Here is a 23,491-nt window from a genome sequence, read left to right as displayed (position 1 = left end):
CTTTGGAACTCAATGCTTTGTATTTACAAAAGAAAAATAATAAAAGAAAAGTCTGAAGCTATTAATAATCAGCTGAAGACAGGGAGCAAAGGTGGGAATCTGGGGGAAAGGGCGGGATCATCTGCAGAGAGAAGAGGGGCTCCGGCACTAAGGAAACTGAGGATCCCAGCCTCAGGTGCTTCCCCAGGGCCAGCCCCACCCTCCCACAGAGGCTCAGATCGAGGGGCCAGGAGCCGAGTCTCCCGCTGCCCACTCTGGTTTCTCCAGGAGCCTGAGTCCCCAGCTCCAGGGGCTGGGATGGCAGGGGACACTGAGGCCAGAGAGAGCCCATGGGTCCCACCGCCACTCCTCACTGTGGCGTGATCTTGGCAGCCTCGGCCCGAATGAGGGCAATGAGGTCCTGGTTGATAAGGAAGACAAATCGCAGGCTGGCAATCTGTGGGCAGGAGAGAAGGGTAGCTGAGGGCGGAGGTGAGACTGGGGCTAGGGCCAGGCCTACACTCTGGCTCACCACACCCCAGGGTTCACCCTGGCCTTTCCACCTCCCCCCAGCTCACCTCCACTACTGAGTTGTTGCTAAGGCGCCACTTGGAGCCACACAGCACAGGCCGTCCATCAATGTAGATGGGCCGCCGGCCCTCGTTGGCAATGAAGAAATCACCATTGTTTTTCAGCTTGATGACACCTATGGGAAAAGAAAGGAAATAAGTATGATAGGATGAGGGAAGCTAGAAGACGGTCTGAAACCCCCATGTACCCTCTGCTTCCTGGGGACACTACAAGGCACCCAGCACCCCCAAGTTAGGGATCTTAAAATGCCAGCTCCTCAGCCCCTGTCTGTCCCTAAGGTTCCCATGGAGACCAAATCCCGGGGCTGAAGGGACTTCCTCACGCTGCTTCTTGCAGATACCTTGCTTCCGGGAGATCTTCCAGGCCGGACCCTCCAGGGACAGGTCCACATCAATCTGGTTGTCCTTGGTCGCTCTGCCGAGGGTGATCTGGGAAAACGGGGCAGGTGAGGGCTGGGATCTGAGGAAAGGGAGGGGTCCACACAGGCCAGGGAAAGATGAGAAATCAGGACCAGACATAGGAAGGGCTGTGAGGGGAAGATCAACAGAGGAGGGGAACCTTGCAAGGGAGTGTGGGGATGGGGATGGGGATGAGGACAGGGAGGGCCGGGCTGGCCTCACCTCTCTAGAGCGCATCAGATACCGCACCATGCGGCCCCGCAGCACTGCCAGGGTCTGGTTGTCGAAGTCTGGGGAGCTCATGCCTGGGGGAGAGCAGCTCGTGTCAGAGAAGAGCCCCAGTGTGGAAGGCAGGGAACCAGGCCAGGATCCACTGAGGAAAAGGAGCTACAGGTCTGGGAGAGGAGGGTGAGCCCAGCCCAGCAACCAGGGTGCTCAAGGTGTGGCAAAGGGAGTGGGAGCACGAGCTTGCTGGCCCCCTGGCCTCCTCACCTGTGATGCTATCTACTAGCACCTGCCACTTATGCAGTTCCTGTTCCAGCTGCCGAATCTCCCGTTTCTGGCGCCGGTCAGCCACAGTCAGCTCTGGGGTGAGGTGGGGTGTAAGGTCTGAGGTCACCGGCACCTTGTACTGTTCCTTTCTGTTCCAGCAGGAGCTCCCACCCCCTCACCATTCCCACCAGGGTGCACTCACCATGTTCCAGGACTTCATCTCGCATGTCCCTGGGCGGGTGAGAGGAGAAGGATTAATTAAGCTCCAATTCAAGCATACCTGCCGTCACTATTAGGTACTATTTAGCTCTCTAGGGTTCCTCAGCCCAGTGGCCCTGTACGCTGCTCCTCTGGTCCAGCCGAGCCTCCTTCCCTGGGGTGGGGGTCACATACAAAGGGTGGAGGTTGGGGTAAGGGGGACTCAGCAGGGAGACCAGGCACCAACAGCTGCAGCTGGGACTCCAGGCCGAGTATGGGCTGGGCTCCATGCTCTGCAGTGAGAGGCAGGGCTGGGCAGCACCGGGAGCTCTGTCCTTGGGAGACACATGGCTCTGTGTGCCCTGCCTGTGACCCCAGCCACTCACTTGAGCTTACTGTCATCAATCAAGTCCTCTGCGTCGGAAAAGTTCAGCACTTGGTCCCCCTTGGGCAGCGGCTGCACTGAACGAAGGACGGAGGGAGGGTGAGTGCCAATGCTCCCACTCACCCTCGAGATGCTGAGCAGACAATTGAACTAACAGGACAAACTGTAGAGAGAGCCCTGTGGAGATGGCTGCATGCTGAAATCAACAAAACTGAACCTGATGCAGGTAACGGAGGATGTGCAGATCAGACTGCACACTACTTTGGCACAAAGCGGTCCCAGGGTTAGCTGGGGGCAGAGGTGGTTCTAGAAAGTGAAGGGAATTAGAGCTGCCCTTTGTGTGCTCTTTCAGTGTGTGGAGAGTCCCCACTTACAAAACCTGCTCCATGCAGGGAAGGTGCTACTACTAGCTGCACGTTACAAATGAGGAAACAGGAGGGCGGGTTAAGCTGCGTGACTCTAGCTCAGGACAGAATCAGGAATCAAGGCTGCTTTCCTGATTCCAAGTCTAAACTGCTCTGTCTACTAATCACATGCTCCCAAACATTTCCTGCCACAAGGAGCTGAGAGGCACAGGACAGTCAAGTCTCATTCAGGAGGTGTCAGAAGGCAGCCTTAAGCCAGTGTTTTCAAACTGTGGGTCATGACACGTTAATGGGCCATGACACGTTAATGGGCCATGAAATGCTTTTTCTTTCCAAAAAATAAAAAGAAATAGAACACAATCAAATGTAGTCAGATATAGACTATACCCCTATTATCTGGATAATAGGATAAATAGGATAAATACTTTTTTTAATGAAAAAGTTTTTTGAAAGTTTTTCAGTTCTTTGTGGTCAAAATGTAGAAAGGGCTAGAGTCCCCAAATCTGAGAACTCCTGCTTCACGGTCAGTGGTTCCTAGGATTGCAGTGTCTGCTCAGCAAGAGCTCCACTAGCTAGTGAGACTGCTGGCTGAGGAGCCTGACAACCCCTGAGGTGTCGTCACTGCCGGGGAAGCAACGGGGGGCTGCACAGGAGCCACAAATGCTCCATCACTACCACCCCCCCACCCCACCCCTGTCACGTTAGTCCAGACTGGGTGGGAGATGGGGCTGGGGCAGTCACCCCACCACAGCTGCCTGAATCCTACCAACCTAACATCCAGCTGACTTGAAAAGTGAGTGGCGTATGCTCCCTGTTGCTAGAGACTCCAAGCACCAGATAGCCAAGAAATCAAATACCCACACAACATGACTCTTGAAAAGTTATCCCTTGACGTTAGCAAATTTACACAAGATAACTTTCAAAAGCATGACAAGGGAGCTAGCTGTAGCAGCAAAAATAAACTTTATCCAGTGTCTGCTCTCTCTGTGGGAGGTCAGTGACTGCTGAGCCTAGGCAAGCAGCAGAGATCTGGAAGCTGCAGGAATAGAGGAGGCGGCCCACTGCACACTAAATTCAGAGATCCTCAGGAAGAGAAGATGAGGCCTCTCCTGATAAGATTTCCTAAAATCCTCTGGTAGGCATCTTCTATTATACAGAAGCTACAAGACGTAGCGAGTGAGGTGAAGGACAGAACTGCGGCTTGACTTTCAGATCAGCGTAAACCAGTACATGGCAGCCAGCGTGCAGCAGTTTAAGAAGCGAGGGGAAAGTGTGCTCAGACTGTGCAGGGCTGACCCTGAACCTTAAATCTAACCAAAGAGCTTCTTCCCATCTAATTGGACCACCTTCCTAATACTTATTAGGATAGTGAGCGTCTGGTTGGCAAGGGAAGAGAGGAATCAGAGAGCATTCTGACCACTGGGAAAGAGGAAGACAGGTGGCCTGGGTGTGAAGCCCCTGCGGGGATTTCTGAGTGGCCTGAAGGCAGCCCCACAGCCTGGTGGGAGGAAAGTGGAGAGAGGGAAGGGACAGAAAGGCTTAGAAAAAATGGTGTTTATCTTCAGGGAGGGAAAGGGGGGTGGGTGAGCACTGAAAGAAACTTTTGCATTTTACTCAGGTTTGAAAGTTACCCATGAAGAAAATATTAACGTGTTATTTATGTAACTGTAAAACAGGTCAAAAGAGCAAAATAATTAAGAAGTGGGAGACCCTGCTGTTTGGTCTTTCTGCTTAGGATTCTAGGCAATTCTGGCTACCTTTACCATTCCAGCCACGCTTCCTCCCTCTGGAAGGAAGTAGTTTTTGCTGCAAAAAGAGGTGAACAAGATCCTGGGAACCACTGAGGATTTGTTACAAGGCACTTGAGGGCGGCTGCATCCAGACCCGTCCACACTCATACATACGCACCTCCACTCTGCCAGATCCTGGGCCCAGTTACCTGTCTGGTCCTCCAAAAGGTAATACTGTTTCATGAGCTGCCAGTGGGCCTGCAGAGCCTTGGCAGTACGGGCCAGGTAGAAGGCATCGGGGTGTCTGTGCAGCAGGTCCTGGAAGGTCTCCAAGGTGGGCTGGCTGGTCTGGAGGGCAAGGAGTATGCTCCGGGCGTCTGGGTTTCCTTGTCCTGCCCCTGCCTCACCATCTGTGCCCCCTGTCCCAATCCCCATCAGGAGATGGAAAAAGTGACAGCTCCTGCCAGCCAGGAAGCCAGGCTTGGCTCTCCCAGAGGACCCCGTCCACAGAGGCCCCGCAGGTGTACATGCGTCTGCAGGGTAAGTCCCCAGGCAGTACAGCCTCCCCGCAGTTTTCCAGGTGACTGGTTCCCGCCCTACCCCGCTAGCCTTACTAGCCCTCAGCCTTACCGATCCCACTTTGCTCAGCAGCTGTTCCTCAGCCTTGCTAAACAGTGCCTTGCTCTGGATGGCTGCAATGGCCTCTGGGTGCAGCTGTCTCATGGCCTGGCAGGCCAGCCTGGGAAGAAGGGAGACAGAGGGCAGGGCAGGATTGAAGACAAGGTGTCAAGCAATCTGGGGTTCCTACTTCTCCAAAGCCTGCAGGCCTTTGCGATCCACAACTCAAAGTTCCAGGCCCTCAACAGAAGAGCCCGAGGGTGATGAGCAAGGCACCGGTGGCCTCGTGGGTTTGTCAAAAAACTATGAACAGGCAGTTCAGAAAACTCAGGCTCCTGTGCTCAACCCTGCGAAGAGACTCAAGGGCACAGCTGCCTAGAGGCCAGTCCTGAGGGCGATCCTAAGACCAGCTGCTGCTCCCGCCCCAAGACCTTCCCTCTTACTTGGCTAAAGCGGCCACCCACTAGACACCTCCTCTTCCCCAAACCACGCCTTGCCCATTTCCTGGTGTATCAGGGCTGTGGCTATAGCTTAAGTGGCACCAGTGTCTGTGGAGTAGAAGATGGATGTTAAGCATTATTCTGATAACGTCAAGCGCCTAAGAAGGAAGTATGTGTGTTATGTGTGTGCACAGGTGTATGTGGAACTTGGACTGCTGGAACTGGAAGGGACCCTCGTGTTCTTCTGTTCCAACTACTTCTTATGAAGGAAGAAACTGTGGGAGGTCAGTGTGCAAAAGCTGGAAGGGGACCACCCTAAACCACCATGCATACAGCAGTAGGACAGGGCTCCCAGCACTCATTCTGGTGTTTCCTCTCGTGCTACTTCCTCGGCTTCCAGGTCCTTGTTCTCGGCATCCAACCTGGACTAGCAAGGTTGACAGCAGGAAGAAGCTTCCCCCCAAAGCCTGGGAGGTCTTGGTATCATCTCAGAGGATAACAGGTCCCAGGGAGCCCTGCCTCCCTGCCCCCTCCCTGTACAATTTTTTCTGTTCAAGAACCAAATCCGGTGTCCCCAGTACCGCACCGCCACTGGGGCCAGCTCACTCACTTTGAGATGACAGGATCGTAGAGCAGGGCGTACCAGCGCTCCTGGACTTCCCGCAGGGTGAAGCGGCAGCTGAACTTCACACCCAGGTGGACAGATGTCAGGTCATTGGTCTGCAAGACCCCAGAGCAGTTTGTTCCAGCCTTGGAACTGGGAAATACCCTCCCGTGCCACCTCCAGACACTGCCAGGCTAGCTGGGGGCTGAGACTGGAAGCGGTGGGGAAAAGGGAAACAAGACCGCTGTGGCAGGAAGCACTACCTGCAACACGGCATTGATGAGCAGGAGGTCGTCTGCAGGCTTCCAGCGGCCCAGATCCTTGGTCACCTGGAGTGGCTGTTTGCTCTTCTTCACGCGCTTGGTAAGTCCAGGGGCTGGGGCGGGGCTGGGCGGCACAGGTGTGCTGGGGGTCTTGGACACCTGGACAGAGAGTAGGAGCAGGGTGAGCTCAGAGCTGGCACCGGGGCAGCTGGGGCATCAGACCCAGAGTTTTGTACAGCCCCATCCAACAAGAAGCCACAGGCAGGGAGCTCAGCTGTCTAATACCAGCTCCTCCCCGTTCCCGCCCCCATCAAAGTACTTCTACATAGCCCTAGACCATATGGGGTCTTCTTTTTGCTGATGGTGCCCCCAACCCCAGAGTAGAAGGTGGGTGGGGAGGATACCAGGAAAACACTCTTGCTGGTACAGTGTCTGGGGCCAGAGCAATGCCACCTGGGGGTTATTTTTACACCCAGCAATGCTGGGAACAGGCTGTCTGCTCCCAGAATAGATGCACGCTCTATGCCTCCCACACAGAATGTGATACAGGATGTGCTGACAGGGTGGTGGTGGGGGGGGCGGGGTGCAGCAAGAAAGGGGGAGTAGTGAGATGGGCTCCTAGGAGGGAGGCATCTGAGGTTGGGGCTGGGGCGGCTTGATCCTCTCACAAGCCTCCTCTGCAGGGCTCTTGCCAGCTGGCGAAGGTTGTGGGGAAACACGAAATCTGGCACTGGCCCCCACCCCCTGCTACTCCCCATTCTCCCAATCCTTACCTTCTTCTTCTCACTGGAGGAAGGTTCGCTCCCCGAACAGCGCCCTGGTTCCACCCCACTGGCCCCCTTCGCCCGGGTAGAGGACTTAGCCAGGCTGCTCTCCACCAGCTCATCATCGAACTTCTTCCTCTTTATGAACCTGTGAAGAGTCCTACTCAGAGAGCTCTCCGTGCCCCACCCCCAGTACCCACTCACCCACACCCAGCCTCCAAAGGAGAGCAGGTTCCCAGTAGTCAGAGTGCTCACTGCTCTGGCTCAGTGGTCGAGGCATGGAACCTCTATGCTCCAACCCTCTGAGATGACTGGGTACCACACTACAAAGACTTCACATCAAAGACCTAAGATCTCCCTCCCTTGCTCAGTCTCAAGGAGAGGGACTTAGTAAGGTCAGGAAAAGCACAAGCCTCTGCCAACGCAGGCCCCAGAGGGATGCAGGGGTGAAGACATGCTGCAGTCTCAGTTTCTGGCCCCTCAAACCCTTATTACCTGGAGGAGCTTCTCCGTTTAGGGATAGTCCCCAAGGCCTGAGAGGAGGCCCGCTTCTGTCCTGCCAGTGACTCCTCATCCTCTGAGCGGCTGGCAGTGCCCGATGCCATCAGGGATGAATCTAGCAGCCCCTGAGAATCTAGAAAAAAGAGAAGTGGTGAAGTCAGACCTCCTAATTGCCAAGCAGAGCCTTGAACCTCTGCACAGGGGACCCCTCCTCAGCCCCCCTTTTCCCAGCCAGCCCTCTTGGTCCCTCCCCTGCCTCCTTGACATTTGAGGTTTTAAGGTGGGAGTTCCTTGGCCATCCAGTCCCATCTGGGCCCAGACCTTCCACGCTGGGCAGTTCTCCCGGTGCCACGTGTCATGTCGTGCAGCACATGGTGCTCAGGTCAGACTGGTGATGCCGACACACCGGGCTCTGGGCATAACTGCTCCCTCTGCCATCAAAATGCAGCCATGCCAAAGAGCAGCAGCTCAACAGAAAGTCAGTCAATTGTGGCCTCTGCCGAGAGGTACGTGGGTGGTGCTGGCCCAGGGGGAGGTGGCAATGCCCAGCCAGGACCGAAAGACACACGTGCCAGGCACGGGGTGGAATCAGCAGATGCTTGGCGCCTGAGCGTTTGGGGAGCTGGCCCGGCCTCATACTACCTTTGTCCATCCTCTTACAGTCCCAAAGCCACTGGTTCCAAACCACAGGGCTAGAAGGAAAGGTCCCACAGGCTCATCCAAGGATTCTGACCAGGTGAGCTTAGAGGCCGAGAGGAGATTCTGCAAAGGAGAAATGAGGCTCCCTGAGACTCAGATTTCCATCTGGCCAGCCTCACCTCCTTATACTGGAACTGGTCCTCAGCATCCCATAAGCTAGTGAAAACACCAGAAGAGACAATATATTCTGCCAATATGACCCTAATAAACCAGTAGCCTTTTGAAGGTCACCAACATCTCTGAGACAGTGACAAAAGCTAGGGACCCTAGAAAAATGTACACATTTCAGGAAGTTCACAACCCCCTCTAGTTCTACCAACAGCCCCAAGGTGAAGGGCCTTGACTCCAAACTAGCAAGAAACAAAGGATTCTTGGCTCACTTTTGCTTTGTCAGCTGCCCACTCAGCTCCCCTCCCAGTCCCAAGCACGGGAAAGGAAAAGGAGATAGGACTCTAACCAGTCTACCTCACTTTTTTTTCATTTTAAGCTTTGGCTAAAGATTTAGAGGGCGTTACTTCGTGGAAGAAAAAAACGCGGCTTGATCACTGAGCAAACATCAACCGCCATCTGGGGGACCCTCGCCTAAGACCGGAGAACTCAGGTACTGGGGACTTTCCGGTCCCGCCCACCCTGATCAGGGACGCTTCTGACCAGGAGGCGCTCCAGCCTTACTCCCAGGTGCGCTCGTCAAACCGCTCCATGGTAAACGGTTGGGAATTTAGCCACTTGGGGAAAGGGTGAAGAGCCCGATGCCGCCGTTACACTGAGGCAGGGTCTGCGCCCCCTTCCTTTTATGGCCCTCTGCCCTTCGTTTTCCCCGCCAAATGCACACCCAAAGTAGGGAATTTGTCCGGGTCTATTTCAGGGGCTCGGGATAGAAGTGGTGAAGTCGGTCCTGCAACTCAAAAGCAAAGCACCGAATGAACTCCGATGCTCTCGGAGCGTTAAGCTCCAGGGTCCAGTGGCGAGGGAAGGGAGTCAACTCCCAGCCTAATTCTCACCCCACCTTTGGCACGCTACCTTTGCGCATGCGTAACTTCTCGGACCAGATTCTGGCCCGGTCCGGCCCACGCATGCGCAGATTTTCGGGGCGCTACCGGGGCGGGGCCCCAAACCTGGGGGGGATCGTACCCGGCAGCACTCTGGGAAACCCCATTTCACCCCCAACTCTCCTCATCAATCATCAAAGGCGAACCGCGAAGTCTCACCATTCCTAGGCTGCCAGTTCCAACACTTTCTCCGCGGCGACGGCAGCAGCCGCAGGGCCAAGGCCGGCTTCCGTGAGATTCGTCTACTTCCGGGTCTACGAACTAAGGGTTGAGCAATCCCTTCCGGTTCGCCCCGACTGCGTAAGGAAAGGGGCGTGGCCATGGTAGCGAAGAAATTCCTGTTTTGTTATCAGCCGAAATTAAAATCTTTCCTAACTGAAACAACTTATTGGGAGACATCGGGTATTATAGGCCCCAAGTTGGAGGAAGTGATTAAAGGGAAAGGCAAGACTTGGAGCAGGATAGCCTGAGCGGCTAGGTGAGGCAACCCTGGGAGGGGGTGGACCGGAGGGTGGGGCCACGCAGCTGCTAGATTTCGGCTTCCGAATCTTGCCGCCTTGCTAGAGATCTAGGACTCTGATAGTTTCCCAGGATCACTTATAGATTGTTTGATTCCACCAGCGGTTTTAGAGAAACTGCTCTGTGGCAGGCCTGTGCTAGGCACAATATGGGGAGACGGTGTTGAGGAGCTCCCTCCAGCCGGAGAGATGTGGCGTATAGAAGGGGCCGGGAGGTTGATGTCTAACGAAAGGATGGAGAGTTGTGAACCGCGGCTCTAGAGAGCAGAGGCCAAAAAGAGAGAGTAGAGGCCCTGGGAGAAGGAGTGCCCTTCCAGTCAGCCCCACCACGCCTGGATTGCTGGAGGGAGCTGTGGGTCCCGGGAGGTAAGACGACCCGCGGAAGCACCTTCAGAGGGGAAGCCCTGAAGATGGGAGGAAAAGCCTACAGGATAAGTTGGGCGTTTGAGGGTGTGAGAGCTGCCTTGAGAAACCAGAAAGACTGTCCTCTAAAAGAGTTTCTATTTGTTTTCTGCTTCCTTGGAGGGACATAGAAGTGTAATAGCTCTAAAGAAACATACTGCAGCTCAGAATAAGAAAGATACAAGTCCAAAGCTGTCTAGCAGCTAGGTTGGACCCCTCAGTGGAGGTGTCAAGTACTCCTCACCTGAACATTGCCAGGTGATTTAAGTGTTAGATGGGAGGCTGGCCCTTCCGGCCCTGAGAGTGTATGATAGCCTTCATACATTCTCAGGGGACAAGAGTCCCCTGTTCATTTGTGATCTTGCTTAATGAGCATTAACCTACTGTATTTCCCCTGAAAGATTGTATTTTCTGATACAAGATGTGATGGACTATACTAAATATAGCATAGTAGCTATACTAGGTGAGAGTTATTACAGAGGTCTCTAAGGAGATGAGGGTTGAATTGAGATTTGACATTTGATAAGGGATCAGTTGGGCAAAGAGCTGGGGTAAGATGGCCTAGTCAGCGGGGACAGTATAGCTCCAAAGCAGAAAAGAATTTGGAGAGACTGAGGAACAGGACGGAGATTAGTGTGGCTGGAGCAGGATGATCAAGAAAAAGAGAGAAGGAGGGGATGAGAACAGAGAGGTCATCAGGGCAGATCATTTTAGGCCTTGTGTTTCATGCTATGAATTTTGGCCTTTATTCTTTTTCTAAAAAAAAAAAACTATATTAACTATATTTATTTACTTTTGGCTGTGTCACATGGCACGGAGGATCTTAGTTCCCTGACCAGGGATCAAACCTGTGCCCCCTGCAGTGGCAGCATGGAGTCTTAACCACTGGACCACTAAGGAGTGCCCTTGGCCTTTATTTTTATTGCATTAGAAAGTCCTTAAAAGATGCAAAAACATCCATTCTGTGATATGATTTACTTTTATAAATGATCCATTTGCCTGCTTGTGGAGAATGGATTGTAGGGAAGTAAGAGGAAGCAGAGAGAACAGAGAAGAGGCTACTGTATCAATCCAAATAAGAGGTAAACTCAGGTGGTTTAGCTGGGTTGTGGGGGCAGTGAAAATGGACAGACATAGTAACTTTGATGTGTATTTTGGAGGTAGAACCACAGGGACTTGCTGGTGGATTGGATTTGGGATATGAGGGAAAAGGAAAAATCAAGGATAAGATCTAGATTTTTGGCCTGAGTAACTGGATGGATACTAGACAACCCCTCCCATCCTGTCTTTAGAATATATCCAGAATCTGGTCGTATCTCACCAGCTTCTCCACTATTTCCTGATCCAAATCCCCTGGATTCATCGTCTCCCACTTGGACTATTGCAAGAGTTCCCTAACTAGTCTCCCAGCTTTCATCTTTGCCACCTCTCCTCCAGTTTCTTTATAGCAGCTAGAGTATTCCCGTCAAAATAGAAATCCATGCATGTCAAGCCTCTGCTCAAAATTCTCCATCATCCTTGGAATAAAAGCTTATGGTCTAGCCATAATCTTAAGTGTTGGGGATTCCAACATTTAAGGTAAGGTAGAGGAACCCATTCCCATCCATTTTAAAAGTTCACGATTACTAAGATGTCCATGTTCAATCTTGCCATCTCCTGCTTGACCATGTCCAATTTACTTGATTCTTGGAACTAACATTCCAGGTTCCTATGCAACAGTGTTCTTTACAGCTTTGGTCTATGTTCACCACCAGACACATAGGCAACTGAACATCGTTTCTGCTTTGGCCCATCTGCTTCATTCTTCCTGGAGCTGCTAGTAACTGCCTTTGCTCTTCCCCAGTAGCATACTGGACACTGTTCGACCTGGGTGGGGGTGGGTGCTCATCTTCCAGTGTCATATCTTTTTGCCTTTTCATACTGTTTCTCTGATTCTTCTGGCAAGAATACTGGAGTGGGTTGCCATTTCCTTCTCTGGTGGACCACGTTTTGTCAGAACTCTTCACTATGACTTGTCTGTCTTGGGTAGTCCTGCAAAGCATATCTCATAGCTTCATTGAGTTATACAAGTCCCTTCGCTATGACAAGGCTGTGATCCATGAAGGGGCCTCAGATATGCAGATGATACCACTCTAATGGCAGAAAGTGAAGAGTAACTAAAGAGCCCTTTGATAAGGGTCAAAGAGGAGAGTGAAAAAGCTGTCTTAAAACTCAATATTCAAAAATCTAATAAGATCATGGCATCTGGTCCCATCACTTTATGGCAACTAGAAGGGGAAAAGTGGAAGCAGTGACAAATTTTATTTTCATGGGCTCCAGTATCACTGTGGATGGTGACTGCAGCCATGATTTTAAAAGATGCTTGCCCCTTGGAAGGAAAGCTATGACAAACCTAGACAGCATATTAAAAAGCAGAGATATCACTTTGCTAGCAAGGGTCTATATAGACAGAGCTATGGTTCTTCCAGTAGTAATGTACACATGTGAGAGTTGCACCATGAAGAAGGCTGAGCACCGAAGAATTGATGCTTTCAAATTGTGGTGCTGGAGAAGACTCTTGAGAGTCTCATGGACAGCAAGGAGATCAAACCAGTCAATTCTAAAGGAAATCAACCCTGAATATTCATTGGAAGGACTGATACTGAGGCTGAAGCTCCAATACTTTGGCCACTTGATGCAAAGAACTGACTCACTGGAATAGACCCTGATTCTGGGAAAGATTAAAGGCAAAAGGAGAAGAGGGTGGCAGAAGTTGAGATGGTTTGATAGTATCACCCACTGAATGGATGTGAATTTGAGCAAACTCCACAAGATAGTGAAGGACAGGGAAGCCTGGCATGCTGTAGTTCACTGGGTCAAAAAGAGTCAAACACAACTGAGCGACTGAACAAGAGAAGGAGCCAGTAAAGGAACAAAAAGAAGAGTGTGCATGAAAAGAAAAGTTAGCAGTAGCACCCGTCATCCAACCTCCAGTTAGCTGTCCCTGGCTCTAGGGTAATCGTTCACAGTACAGTACCCTCCCCAGGAGAGATGTGGCCCGGCCATGGAAGCAATGATCATGGTTTCTCCTGAATCTTTGCTCAGGTCCCCAGGTCCCTTCATCTGAGGGATTAGGACATGGTGGTTAAGATACAGGTTCTGGGCTTCCCTGGTGGTCCACTGGTTAAGCATTCATCTTACAATGCGGGTTCGATCCCTGGTCTGGGAAGATCCCACATGCTGCAGGGCAACTAAGCCCGGGTACCAAAACCACTGAGCCTGCACTCCTGAGCCTGCAGGCTGCAACAGTTGAGGCCTCTGTGCTCTAGAGCCTGTGCTCACAACATGAGAAGCTGCTGCAGTGAGAAGCCTGCGCACTGTAACGAAGAGTAGCCCCTGCTCGCTGCAACTAGAGAAAGCCTGTGCACAGCAACAAAGACCCAGCACAGCCAAAAATAAAAAAAATAAATCTTAAAAAAACAGAATCTTTTCTGTTAATCTTAAAAAAACATAAATCTTTTAAAACAGAAAAGAGGCTCTGTCCAGTTTTATTTCATTTTATTTTTTTGGCCACTTGGCATACAGGATCTTAGTTCCCTGACCAGAGATCAAACCTGTGCCCCACCGCATTGGAAGCTCAGAGCCTTAACTATTGGACCACCAGGGAATTCCCAGGCTATGGCCTGGTTTTAAACCTTAGTTATCTCACCTACCAGCTTGTGATCTTGAGAAGTTATATTTCTTTGCCTCAGTTTCATCATATTGGGAAATAATAGTATCCACTTCATAGGATGGTTCTGAGGAATAAATCACTCTGCCTAAACAAGTAGGTCATATATAGCAAATGCTTATAAAATGTTAGCTGTTGGTACTGATCTTAGGGCTTGGGTCCTAGTGTCTCCTGTTAGGTGGTCAGTCTTGGACCCAGCGTCTGATAATATTCCCCTCCATTAGAGCAGAACTAGTTTTTCTTTCACCTGAGACTGCTACTTTCCGGGCACTCAGAGGACACAGGATTGCACTGCTCTTGGCTCAAATATACCTTCTTAGGAAGTCAGGTTTAATAAAGCTTTGACCAGTGCAAAGATGACTTTGGACTCATAATGCATTTTTTAAAATTAATTTTTATTTATTTATTTATTTTTGGCTGCACTGGGTCTTTTTGCTACTCTTATTTTTCTCTAGTTGCAGCGAATAGGGGCTACTCTAGTTGCGTGTGCAGGCGTCTCACTGTGGTAGCTTTTCTTGTTGTGGAGCACGGGCTCTACGGCATGTGGGCTTCAGTAGCTGTGGCCAAGGGCCCAGTGGTTTGTTTCCTGGGCTCTAGAGCACAGGCTCAGTAGTTGTGGCATGGTCTTAGTTGTTCCGTGGCATGTAGGATCTTCCCAGATTAGGGATCGAACCTGAACCTGTGTTTCCTGCATTGTCAGGTGAATTCTTTATCACTGAGCCACCAGGGAAGCCTGTCATAATGCGTTTTAAGTCAACATATACTCTACTTGATATCTGTATACTTTTTTTTTTTTTACTTTCTCTAAGGGAGGAGAAACCATCTGCAAAGGAAAGTCTCATACACAGGCTGAATTTCAATGAAATATCAATCCCCAAGGTAGAGAATCATAGGCAAACTTTACGAAACATCTGACTTGTTGTTCCATCTTGGTCTGAAAACTAGAATCACACTTAATGAGGAAACCTAAATTATTCCCATTAAAGTTAGGTATTCCATGAGGATAGCCCCTGTGGCTATTTTTATTTAACACTGCCTTGGAAATACTAGCCTGCTTAATTTCAGAAGAGAAAGCAATGAGATATAAAAACTAGGGAAGAGGTGAAATTACCACTATTAATTTATGATTTAATAGCCCAACTGGAAAATTGGAGGATATCAACTGAAAAACTAATATAAATAAGACATTTTAGCAAAGTGGGTACAAATTATATACAAAAAGTCAATGAACAACAGCCAGATAGAAAATATATGGGAATAAAATGTATCACTTACAATAGCAAGGGAAAAGCAATGTAACCTAGAGTAATCTTAACAGTGTGCTAGATCTAGGTGCCCCAAACTGAAATTACTATCAAACAACACAAAAAAGAGATAAGAATAAATGGAAAGGCATACTCTATTTTTCGTAGAAAGACTCACTATCATAAAGATGTCAGCTCTCCATAAGTTAATCTATAAATTTAACACAATCTAATAAAAATACCAACAGACTACATAATCTGAATATAAAATTCATATGGAAATTTTTGCATAAAAAGTAACAGCATTCTGAAAAAGAAAGTTAATGAAAGAGGAATAGCTCTATTGGATATTAAACCAATAAAAACTAAAATAGTAAAATCCAGAGGACACTAGCATAAGCATAGGTAATTTGATCAAGAGAACAGAGTCCAGAAACAGATGCAAGACATTTAAAATGTTAGCATGTAATAAAGGGGGCATTGCCTATCAGTAAGGAAAAGATGGATTATATGGTAAGTGGTATCGAGACAATTGTGTAGCCACCTGAAAAAAAAAAAAAGTGGTATCTCTATTCCTCACACTAAAATAAATCTATATGAATCAATTGTGTTTAAATAAATGTAAAATAGTAAAATTATAAATTTATATGTCACAGCAGAGAAAATAGAATAGCACAAAATTTCCCAAAGCATTAAAAAAAAGACAATTTTGTCAACATAAAAATCTATAATTTCTGCAGAGCAAAAAACACCATAAACTAAGAAATAGCAAACTGAGGGAAATGTTTGCAGCTCATATCATAGACAAAAGAACTAATTTGCTTAATATATACAAAATCCTTTCAAATCAATATGAGAAAGAACAAAAATACAAGAACAAAATAGGATGGTTAACATAAAAGGAAAGATAAATGGCTCTTAGACATATGAAAAGATGCTCAACTTCACACAAGAAAATTGAAACTACATTTCAATATCATTTTTCACCTATACATAGGCAAAAATTCAAATGTTTGACAATATGCCCTTGGCCTGGTTATGGAGAAAGAGGCCCTCTTATGTGTTACTAGTAGAACTGTAAATTGTCAGTACTTGCCAAAATTACAAATGAATATAATTTCTGACCCAATATACTTGCATACGGGCTTCCAGGGGGCACTAGCTGTCAAGAAAACTCGCCTGATAACACAGGAGACGTAAGAGACTCAGGTTCAATCCCTGAGTCGGGAAGATCCCCTGGAGGAGGGCACGGCAACCCACTCTAGTATTCTTGCCTGGAGAATCCCATGGACAGAGCCTGGCAGGCTACGTACAGTCCATGGGGTCGCAGAGAGTTGGACACGACTGAAGTGACTTAGCACGTATTCAGATGAATTGCGTTGGAGGTGCCAGTGGGCAACCAGTTAAGATCCTCGGTTGGGTGTTTGGGCATACAGCTCTAGGACTCAGAGGAGAGACTGGAATTAGGGATAAATCTGGGAATCATCAACATAGAGCTGATGTTTGAAGCCATAAGGGAGGATGAAGTCATCCTGGGATGTCCTGAGGCATGAGGAGAGGAGTCTGGGCGCTGGAGCAACCCCTGGCCTACAGGCAGAAGATCATGAACTCCCACAAGAACCAGGGGAGTGTGGAGAACAGGAGGGAAGCCAAGTGTCACATGACAGAAACAAGGGAAGATTTTGGTAGCATTTCAGTGGTCCATGTCTCTCACTTGGTTAAAATACCCTTAAGGACATAAACTGGGTCTTATTTTTATTCTCTCCCTGTCTGCACCACACCCCTACCTTCAGTCAATACAAGATTTTACACATACTTGAGATGCCTGTGAACAAATAAGGGTACAAATAAATAAATGCAATCAAAGCTGGGCCTTTACTTCATTACTGGTCCTCTAACTGGTCTCCTTGCATCCATTCTCTAACTTTTCCACATTGCCACACCTGCCTCTCTATAGCACAGGTCTAGTAACATCACTCCTTTCCTTGAAAATCATCCATGGCTCTCCACTGCCTGCTGAGGAAAATCATCAGCTTGGCCTTCAAGCTCATCCAAACCCAATCTCAGCCCAGCTTTGCTCCTGTAATATCTGGCTTGTTACTGTTGAACTACAGCCATATCAACCACTTTCTGGTCTGTAAACATGCTCTATGTTTATAATATTCTAATCCCTTGTATTCCCCTGGAGTCCTCCACCCCTGCCACCTGTGTTAGTTCTATACATCCTTCAGCTTTCTATTGAAATCCCACATAGCCCTGAGGGCCTTTCCAGACTCATTGCAGTGAACATGCTTTTTTGTTCTCCATTTGACTTTGCATCTGTACTGTGTTTGTGTTTGTTACCTAGCTAGATCCCCACTATTTACTACTCTTTTGTCTCCACAGTGGAGTGTGAAAAGAGATTGTGTCTCAGTGTCCTCATTACACATCCAGCCTTAGCATAGTGCATTAAGTAATTGCTGGATGAATGATGAGTGGATGGTAAGTCCTTGAGAGGACAAGGACCTAGTTCTACATATTTTTATTACTCTGATGCTTTGCATATAGCCTGTATCCTATTTTTGCAGTAAGCTCCTTAGAAGTTTGTTTAATTGACTTTAATACCCTTACAGCCTGGTACAGAGCATAACATCACAGTGGGTGCTTAATAAATGTTTCAGTTCAGTTCAGTCGCTCAGTCGTGTCCGACTCTTTGTGACCCCATGAATCGCAGCACGCCAGGCTTCCCTGTCCATCACCAACTCCCGGAGTTTACTCAAACTCATGTCTATCGAGTCGGTCTAGGGACTCAATAATTACTCATTTAATTTGCTCTCAGTAGCCTCCAGAGGCAAAGCTTTGGCAAACAATGTTTGGCATGTGCTTCCTGCCAGCTCTGACAGGCTGCCTTAGTAGGTCATTGACAAACTATGTCATGTAGTATGGTTAACAGACTGAATTAGGGCTGTCATGGTGGTTAAGCATTTAACACAAAGAGATGTAGCTCTCCAGGCAGAAATGCAGCCTGGAAGAGGCCTCAGCAGCAAGAGCAGGCAGCTCAATTAAGGAAGGGTGGGATGACTTATTCCTTAGGGAAAAATCTGACTCGGTTTCTAGTATGTGCACAGCATTCTGTACTGGGGGCAGCTACAGTTACGAAAGCAACTGGGCATCTGCTCTTAAAGAGTTTAAGATCTGGTGGGGTTGAGGACAGCTCACCAACAATCCCAGAACAGGGGCTTCCCTGGTGGTCCAGTGGCTAAGACTCTGCCTTCCCAATGTAGGGGGCCCCGGGTTCGGTTCCTAACCAGGGAACTAGATCCCACATGCTACAACTAAAGATCATGCATGCCACAACTCAGCCAAATAAATAAATACTAAAAAAAAGTTCTAGAACAAAGACAAAACTGACCAATGCTGGAAGAGATGCATCAGCAAAGATGGAGAGAAACTCCAGGAGAAGGGGGCACTTTACGGAGGATCAGGAGAGGCATCTTGGTAGGGGGAGTAGCATTTGAGTTCATTTACTAAACTTTCCTGAATAGAAAGGGAATAGAAAGCTTCCCCCTCCCCACCTGCAGTCTGTTCCCATCCCTGTGGCCAGGGTGATGCTCTGGAAGGGTGGATCCAATTATATCACTTCTCTGCTTGGAATTCTGCAGTGGTTCCCATTTTATTCAGAGTAAAAATGGCTCCTATTCTTTCAGAGTGGAAAAAAAAAGCGTCCTTCAAGTGGCCTACAAGGCCTTAAGTGACCTGTCCTCCAGTCACTCTCCAGCACTTTCCACACTACTCTCCTCCCACTCACTCACCTGGCACCAGTCACACGGGAGACCTGGCCATTCCTCTAGAATGCCAGGCATGCTCCCACTTCAGGCTGTTCCCTTTGCCTGCACACCCTTTCTCATAGCTTGCTTCTTCATCTCCAAGTCCTTCCGCAAATGTCAACTCAGTGAGGCCTGACACGCCCTATTTTAAATGGTAATCTCAGGAATGCCCTGAGGAGGTCGAGTGGCACTTTCCGGCCTACTCCTCTGCTGAAATTTGTGTTTCTCCATAGCATCTTTTACCATCTGACATACTGTGTATTTTATTAATTTTTTGTCTATTTTTGCCCAATAAAATGTAAGTTCTGGGAAATCACTTTAAAAAAACCAACTCTTCTCTTCAGCACTACATCCCAGTGCTTTCAACAGTGCCTCCTATTAGGTACCCAGTAGATACTTGTTGAATGAATGAGGATGTGATACATATTTGAGGAAGTCTTCGGGAAGGGCCTCCTGGCAGAGTTCCTAAAAAATAGTTGCCTGAAGTATCATTTACATGGACAGATCTCTGAACTACAAAGCTGAGGACCCTGCTGGGGGTGAGTGAGTCAAGTGCCCTAGGCTGAAGCCACCAGGAATGGATCCAGATGTCCAAAGGATGGGTCTGGAATCCCTTGTCTCTCTCCCTATATTGATCATATTTGCTCTCCTCACTCAGCCAAGCACCTTCTCAGATGAACTCCACCCAGCTTTGGCTGTGTCCGTCCTTCAGCAGTTCCCATACAGTTCGGCCCTCTCCTGATCCAGGACAGCCGAGGCCCTTAAACAAGCACTCTGCTGCCTCCTTGTGGCTCCCGTAGTAAAGGAACTCTCTTCTGGAACGTGAGACAACAGAGGTCTACACAGGGACTCTTAGAATGGGAGGTGTGGGAGAAGAAACCTGAATCTTCTTGACCCCCATGGCAACCCTGAAATACTGGCAGCTGCTCCTGCCCCCACAGACGTTACTGCCAATAGCAATGACTATCCCCTCAGCAGAGCCCCGACAGGTATACCAGCTGGCCTTTGGCTTTGGTTGTTCCCAGTTGGGTCACCTTTGCGGAAAGAATTTGACACAATAGTCAGATCCCAGGGCCTTCTTTGAGGGGCATTCAGGCCAGCTGACTAGTGTATCGATCTTCTCTGCCCCCTCCCAACTCACAGCCAATAAGGAGTCTTTAAGGGTCACCAGCTAGCTCAGGGCCAGGTGTGTATAAAGAGAGGAGGGAGCTGGGCACTGTGGAGAAGTGGGGCCCGTGCCCTGGAGGATGCTGCTCAGCTGAGACACTGCTAGTTCCAGCCCATTACTGTTTCTGCAGGTAACTGAAAACCCACCTAGGCTAATATCAGCCCCTAGACAGGGAATGTCCTGGAATACACTGGGTTATCTTGTAGACTTATAAGGGATACAGCTGGACCTCAGGGACCATCTGACTGGCAAAGTCTCTGATGAGACTTCTTTCTTACTTTTCTATATAATTTGTTTTTATTTCTGGCTGCTTTCAAAATATTTGCTTATCTTTGGTTTCAGCAATTAGACCATACTATACTTAGGTGTGTTTTTCTTTATCCTGTTTGGGGTTCTCTGACATTCTTGGATCTGTGGTTGGTTTTCTTTCATTAATTTGGGAAATTCTCTTCAAATATTTCTTCTGCCCCATTCTGTCTCCCTTTTTCTGGGACTTCAATCATGTGTGTCAGAGCATTTGTCATTGTCCTACATATCTTGGTGCTTAGCTTTGGGTTTGCTCAATTGTTCCTTAGCGTAGAGTTACTGTTTAAATTTCTCCTGACCTGGCTTCAAGCTAACAGATTTTTTTTTCCTCTGCTTTTGTCCAACTTGATTAACTGGCCAAAGGAATTTTTCACCTCTGATATTACAGTTTTCACTTTTAGCATTTCCATTTTTTTTTTTCCTATCTCTGCTCAGATTTACCATCTGTTCATGCATGTTGTCCACCTTTTCTACTAGACTAGATCAGTCTTAGCCATGCTCATATATTTTTTGGAGAAGATGACTCCTCCAACAACAGAATCATACTCATACTTTATCTGACTTTTTCTAAGTTAGCTTCCCCATCACATGGGACACACCAAATCCCACCTGGCTTTCCCCTCCTTGGCTTTTTGTCTTGATTGTTTACAAACAGTTTTCGTCCCTTTCACTTCATCAACACCTCCTTAAAGGCCACAGTTATGGCTAAAGTAGACCCTTCTCTCATGTCACCTTCCACCGTAGTGGAAATCCTCATCCTGGAGACCCCTGAGACTATGGGCCATGCAGGCAGAGCTATGGCCAACTCCCAAATCTGGCTTCAAGAAATACGTCAAGCAGTATTGCTTCTCATATTTTGACTTCCCTGTTTTTGTTTTTTTGAGGGTTAAGGCAATATCTTCTTTGATAGAATACATCAACTTTGCTCTGAAAAAAATGAGGCTTTTGTATAATATTAAAGAACCTCATACCAGAAAAACATCATATACTATATCTATATATCTCCTTGGTTGCAGTTCTCTTGGCTTCACAACTTCTATCAGACACTCTGCTTGCTTGCTGGAGAGCTTGAGAGAAGACATCCAAAAAGTCAAAGTCCTCCATCACCAGAGTGGGTTTGGCTGCTGGGCACCTTAGCACAGTGCCAAAGGCCTATGAAAACATGTGAAACCTTTAAAAATGTCATTGGTGGGACTTCCCTGGTGATCCAGTGGTTAGGACTCTGGTGCTTCCATTGCAAGGAGCACAGGTTCGATCCCTGGTCGGGAACTAAGAACCCACATGTCGAGGGAGTAAAGTCATTGGCACCAAAATATAAAAATATGTAATTAAATGTTTATATGATGCTCAAAATTCTCCAGGCCAGCCTTCAACAGTACGTGAACTGAGAACTTCCAGATGTTCAAGCTGGATTTAGAAAAGGCAGAGGAACCAGAGATCAAATTGCCAACATCCACTGGATCATCGAAAAAGCCAGAGAGTTCTGGAAAAACATCTACTTCTGCTTTATTGGCTATGCTAAAACCTTTGACTGTGTGGGCCACAACAAACTGAGGAAAATTCTTAAAGAGATGGGAATACCAGACCACCTGATCTGCCTCCTGAGAAACCTGTATGCAGGTCAAGAAGCAACAGTTAGAACGCACATGGAACAATGGACTGGTTCCAAATTGGGAAAGGAGTACATCAAGGCTGTATATTGTCACCCTGCTTATATAACTTATATGCAGAGTACATCATTCAAAATGCTGGGCTGGATGAAGCACAAGCTGGAATCAAGACTGCAGGGAGAAATATCAATAATCTCAGATATTCATATGACACCACCCTTATGGCAGAAAACAAAGAGGAACTACAGAGCCTCTTGATGAAAGTGAAAAGAAAGTGAAAAAGCTGGCTTAAAACTCAAGATTCAAAAAATAAAGATCATGGCATCTAGTCCCATCACTTCAAGGCAAATAGATGCGGAAACAATGGAAACAGTGATGGACTTTATTTTCTTGGGCTCCAAAATGACTGCAGATGGTGACTGCAGCCATGAAATTAAAAGATGCTTGCTCCTTGGAAGAAAAGCTATGACAAACCTAGACAGTATATTAAAAAGCAGACACATTATTTTGCCAACAAAGGTCCATCTAGTCAAAGCTGTGGTTTTTCCAGTAGTCATGTATGGATGTGAGAGTTGTACCATAAAGAAGGCTGAATGCCAAAGAACTGATGCTTTTGAACTGTGGTGTTGGAGAAGACTCTTGAGAGTCCCTTGGACTGCAAGGAGATCAAACCAGTCAATCCTAAAGGAGATCAACCCTGAATATTCATTAGAAGGACTGATGCTGAGGCTGAAACTCCAATACTTTGGCTACCTGATGTGAAGAGCTGACTCATTGGAAAAGACCCTGATGCTGGGAAAGATTGAAGGCAGGAGGAGAAGGGGGAGACAGAGAATGAGATGGTTGGATGGCATCACTGACTCTAGACATGAGTTTGAGCAAGCTCCGGGAGATGGTGAAGGACAGGGAAGTCTGGTGTGCTGCAGTCCATGGGGTACAAAGAGTCGGACATGACTGAGTGACTGAACAACAAAAAAAACCATAATATTGTCAGTTTCATTGTTCTGTCAAGTTTAATATTCAAAATGTTCTCATATTTACAAAACTTGTTAGATTTCATCTCTATGGGTGATGATTGCTGAGAAGTCACAGCCCACTGCACATTTAAAAAAACCACAACTTACTCATAGTCAGTTAATATCCAAAATGAAATTATAAAAATCTTTTCAAATTATTTATAAAGAAGTATATTTAGCATGAGGGCTACCATGGGTGAGGCCTCCTGAAAAGAATAGACCCAAAAGGTTAGAAATTGCCCATTCTTGCCCCAGCAGTCCAGTATGTGTGACTTGCATCAAGAATGCCTCTCACCATCCTCCCTCCAGCAGGCTTCCTTGGGATACATTGAGCTGTGGCTCCGAGATCAAATCCTGCTCTGGCCCAGAGATCAGGTCAAGCGCCCATCTGTTTGCATCCCATATTCTTCTCTTCCTTCCAAAGTTTCAACCTTAAGCCAGGAGCAAGCATGGCTACCATTCCTCAGAAACAGAATCACTGGATTGTGGGTCCTCTGAGGACAGGGTGATTTCCTAGCTAACGTTTTGTTGTGCCTGCTCCCTAGGCCTGGCCCTGCCGGGTGAGACAAGGCGGAAGGGGAGGGCAGAGGCCGAAGGGAGACTGGCAGACAGCTGAGTGCAAGGGAGAGTGAGGGT

At 48.1% G+C, this 23,491-nt stretch overlaps 2 protein-coding genes across 4 annotated transcripts in view; one reads left to right on the top strand and one right to left on the bottom strand.

Moving 5' to 3' along the window:
- LOC122682197 (tubulin alpha-1C chain-like) overlaps positions 1-23,491 on the top strand; it is a 1,110,822-nt gene that overhangs the window by 273,954 nt on the left and 813,377 nt on the right. The gene's annotated exons all lie outside the window — the stretch shown is intronic.
- Positions 2-9,413, bottom strand: MCRS1 (microspherule protein 1). Of its 3 annotated transcripts, XM_043884983.1 has the most exons (15): positions 9,236-9,343; positions 7,971-8,090; positions 7,323-7,461; positions 6,837-6,975; positions 6,064-6,222; positions 5,807-5,916; positions 4,769-4,877; positions 4,348-4,486; positions 2,045-2,120; positions 1,663-1,691; positions 1,461-1,553; positions 1,191-1,273; positions 911-998; positions 558-685; positions 2-436 (listed from the first exon to the last, which is right to left on the bottom strand). In XM_043884983.1, the coding sequence occupies exons 2-15, from the start codon at positions 7,978-7,980 to the stop codon at positions 350-352; spliced, it is 1,389 nt and encodes a 462-aa protein (XP_043740918.1). In that variant the 5' UTR covers positions 7,981-8,090; positions 9,236-9,343; the 3' UTR covers positions 2-349. The 3 variants fall into 3 exon arrangements, with proteins under 3 accessions (XP_043740918.1, XP_043740914.1, XP_043740929.1); XM_043884979.1 differs by lacking the exon at positions 7,971-8,090 and having other exon boundaries at positions 9,236-9,413; XM_043884994.1 differs by lacking the exons at positions 7,971-8,090; positions 9,236-9,343 and adding an exon at positions 7,650-7,955.

Source organism: Cervus elaphus, chromosome 3, assembly GCF_910594005.1.
Source record: "Cervus elaphus chromosome 3, mCerEla1.1, whole genome shotgun sequence".
In the NCBI taxonomy this organism is placed as follows: Eukaryota; Metazoa; Chordata; class Mammalia; order Artiodactyla; family Cervidae; genus Cervus; species Cervus elaphus.
This window is presented reverse-complemented; position numbering and strand designations above follow the sequence as displayed.

Excerpts from the sequence above, each read along its gene's own strand:
- MCRS1 (XM_043884979.1), bottom strand. The coding sequence starts at position 9,398 with ATGGCCACGCCCCTTTCCTTACGCAGTCGGGGCGAACCGGAAGGGATT. Across the intron at positions 4,487-4,768 it reads TGCTGAGCAAAGTGGGATCG|ACCAGCCAGCCCACCTTGGA; the intron begins GTAAGGCTGAGG and ends CTTGCCCTCCAG. Across the intron at positions 1,692-2,044 it reads ATTGATGACAGTAAGCTCAA|GGACATGCGAGATGAAGTCC; the intron begins GTGAGTGGCTGG and ends TCACCCGCCCAG.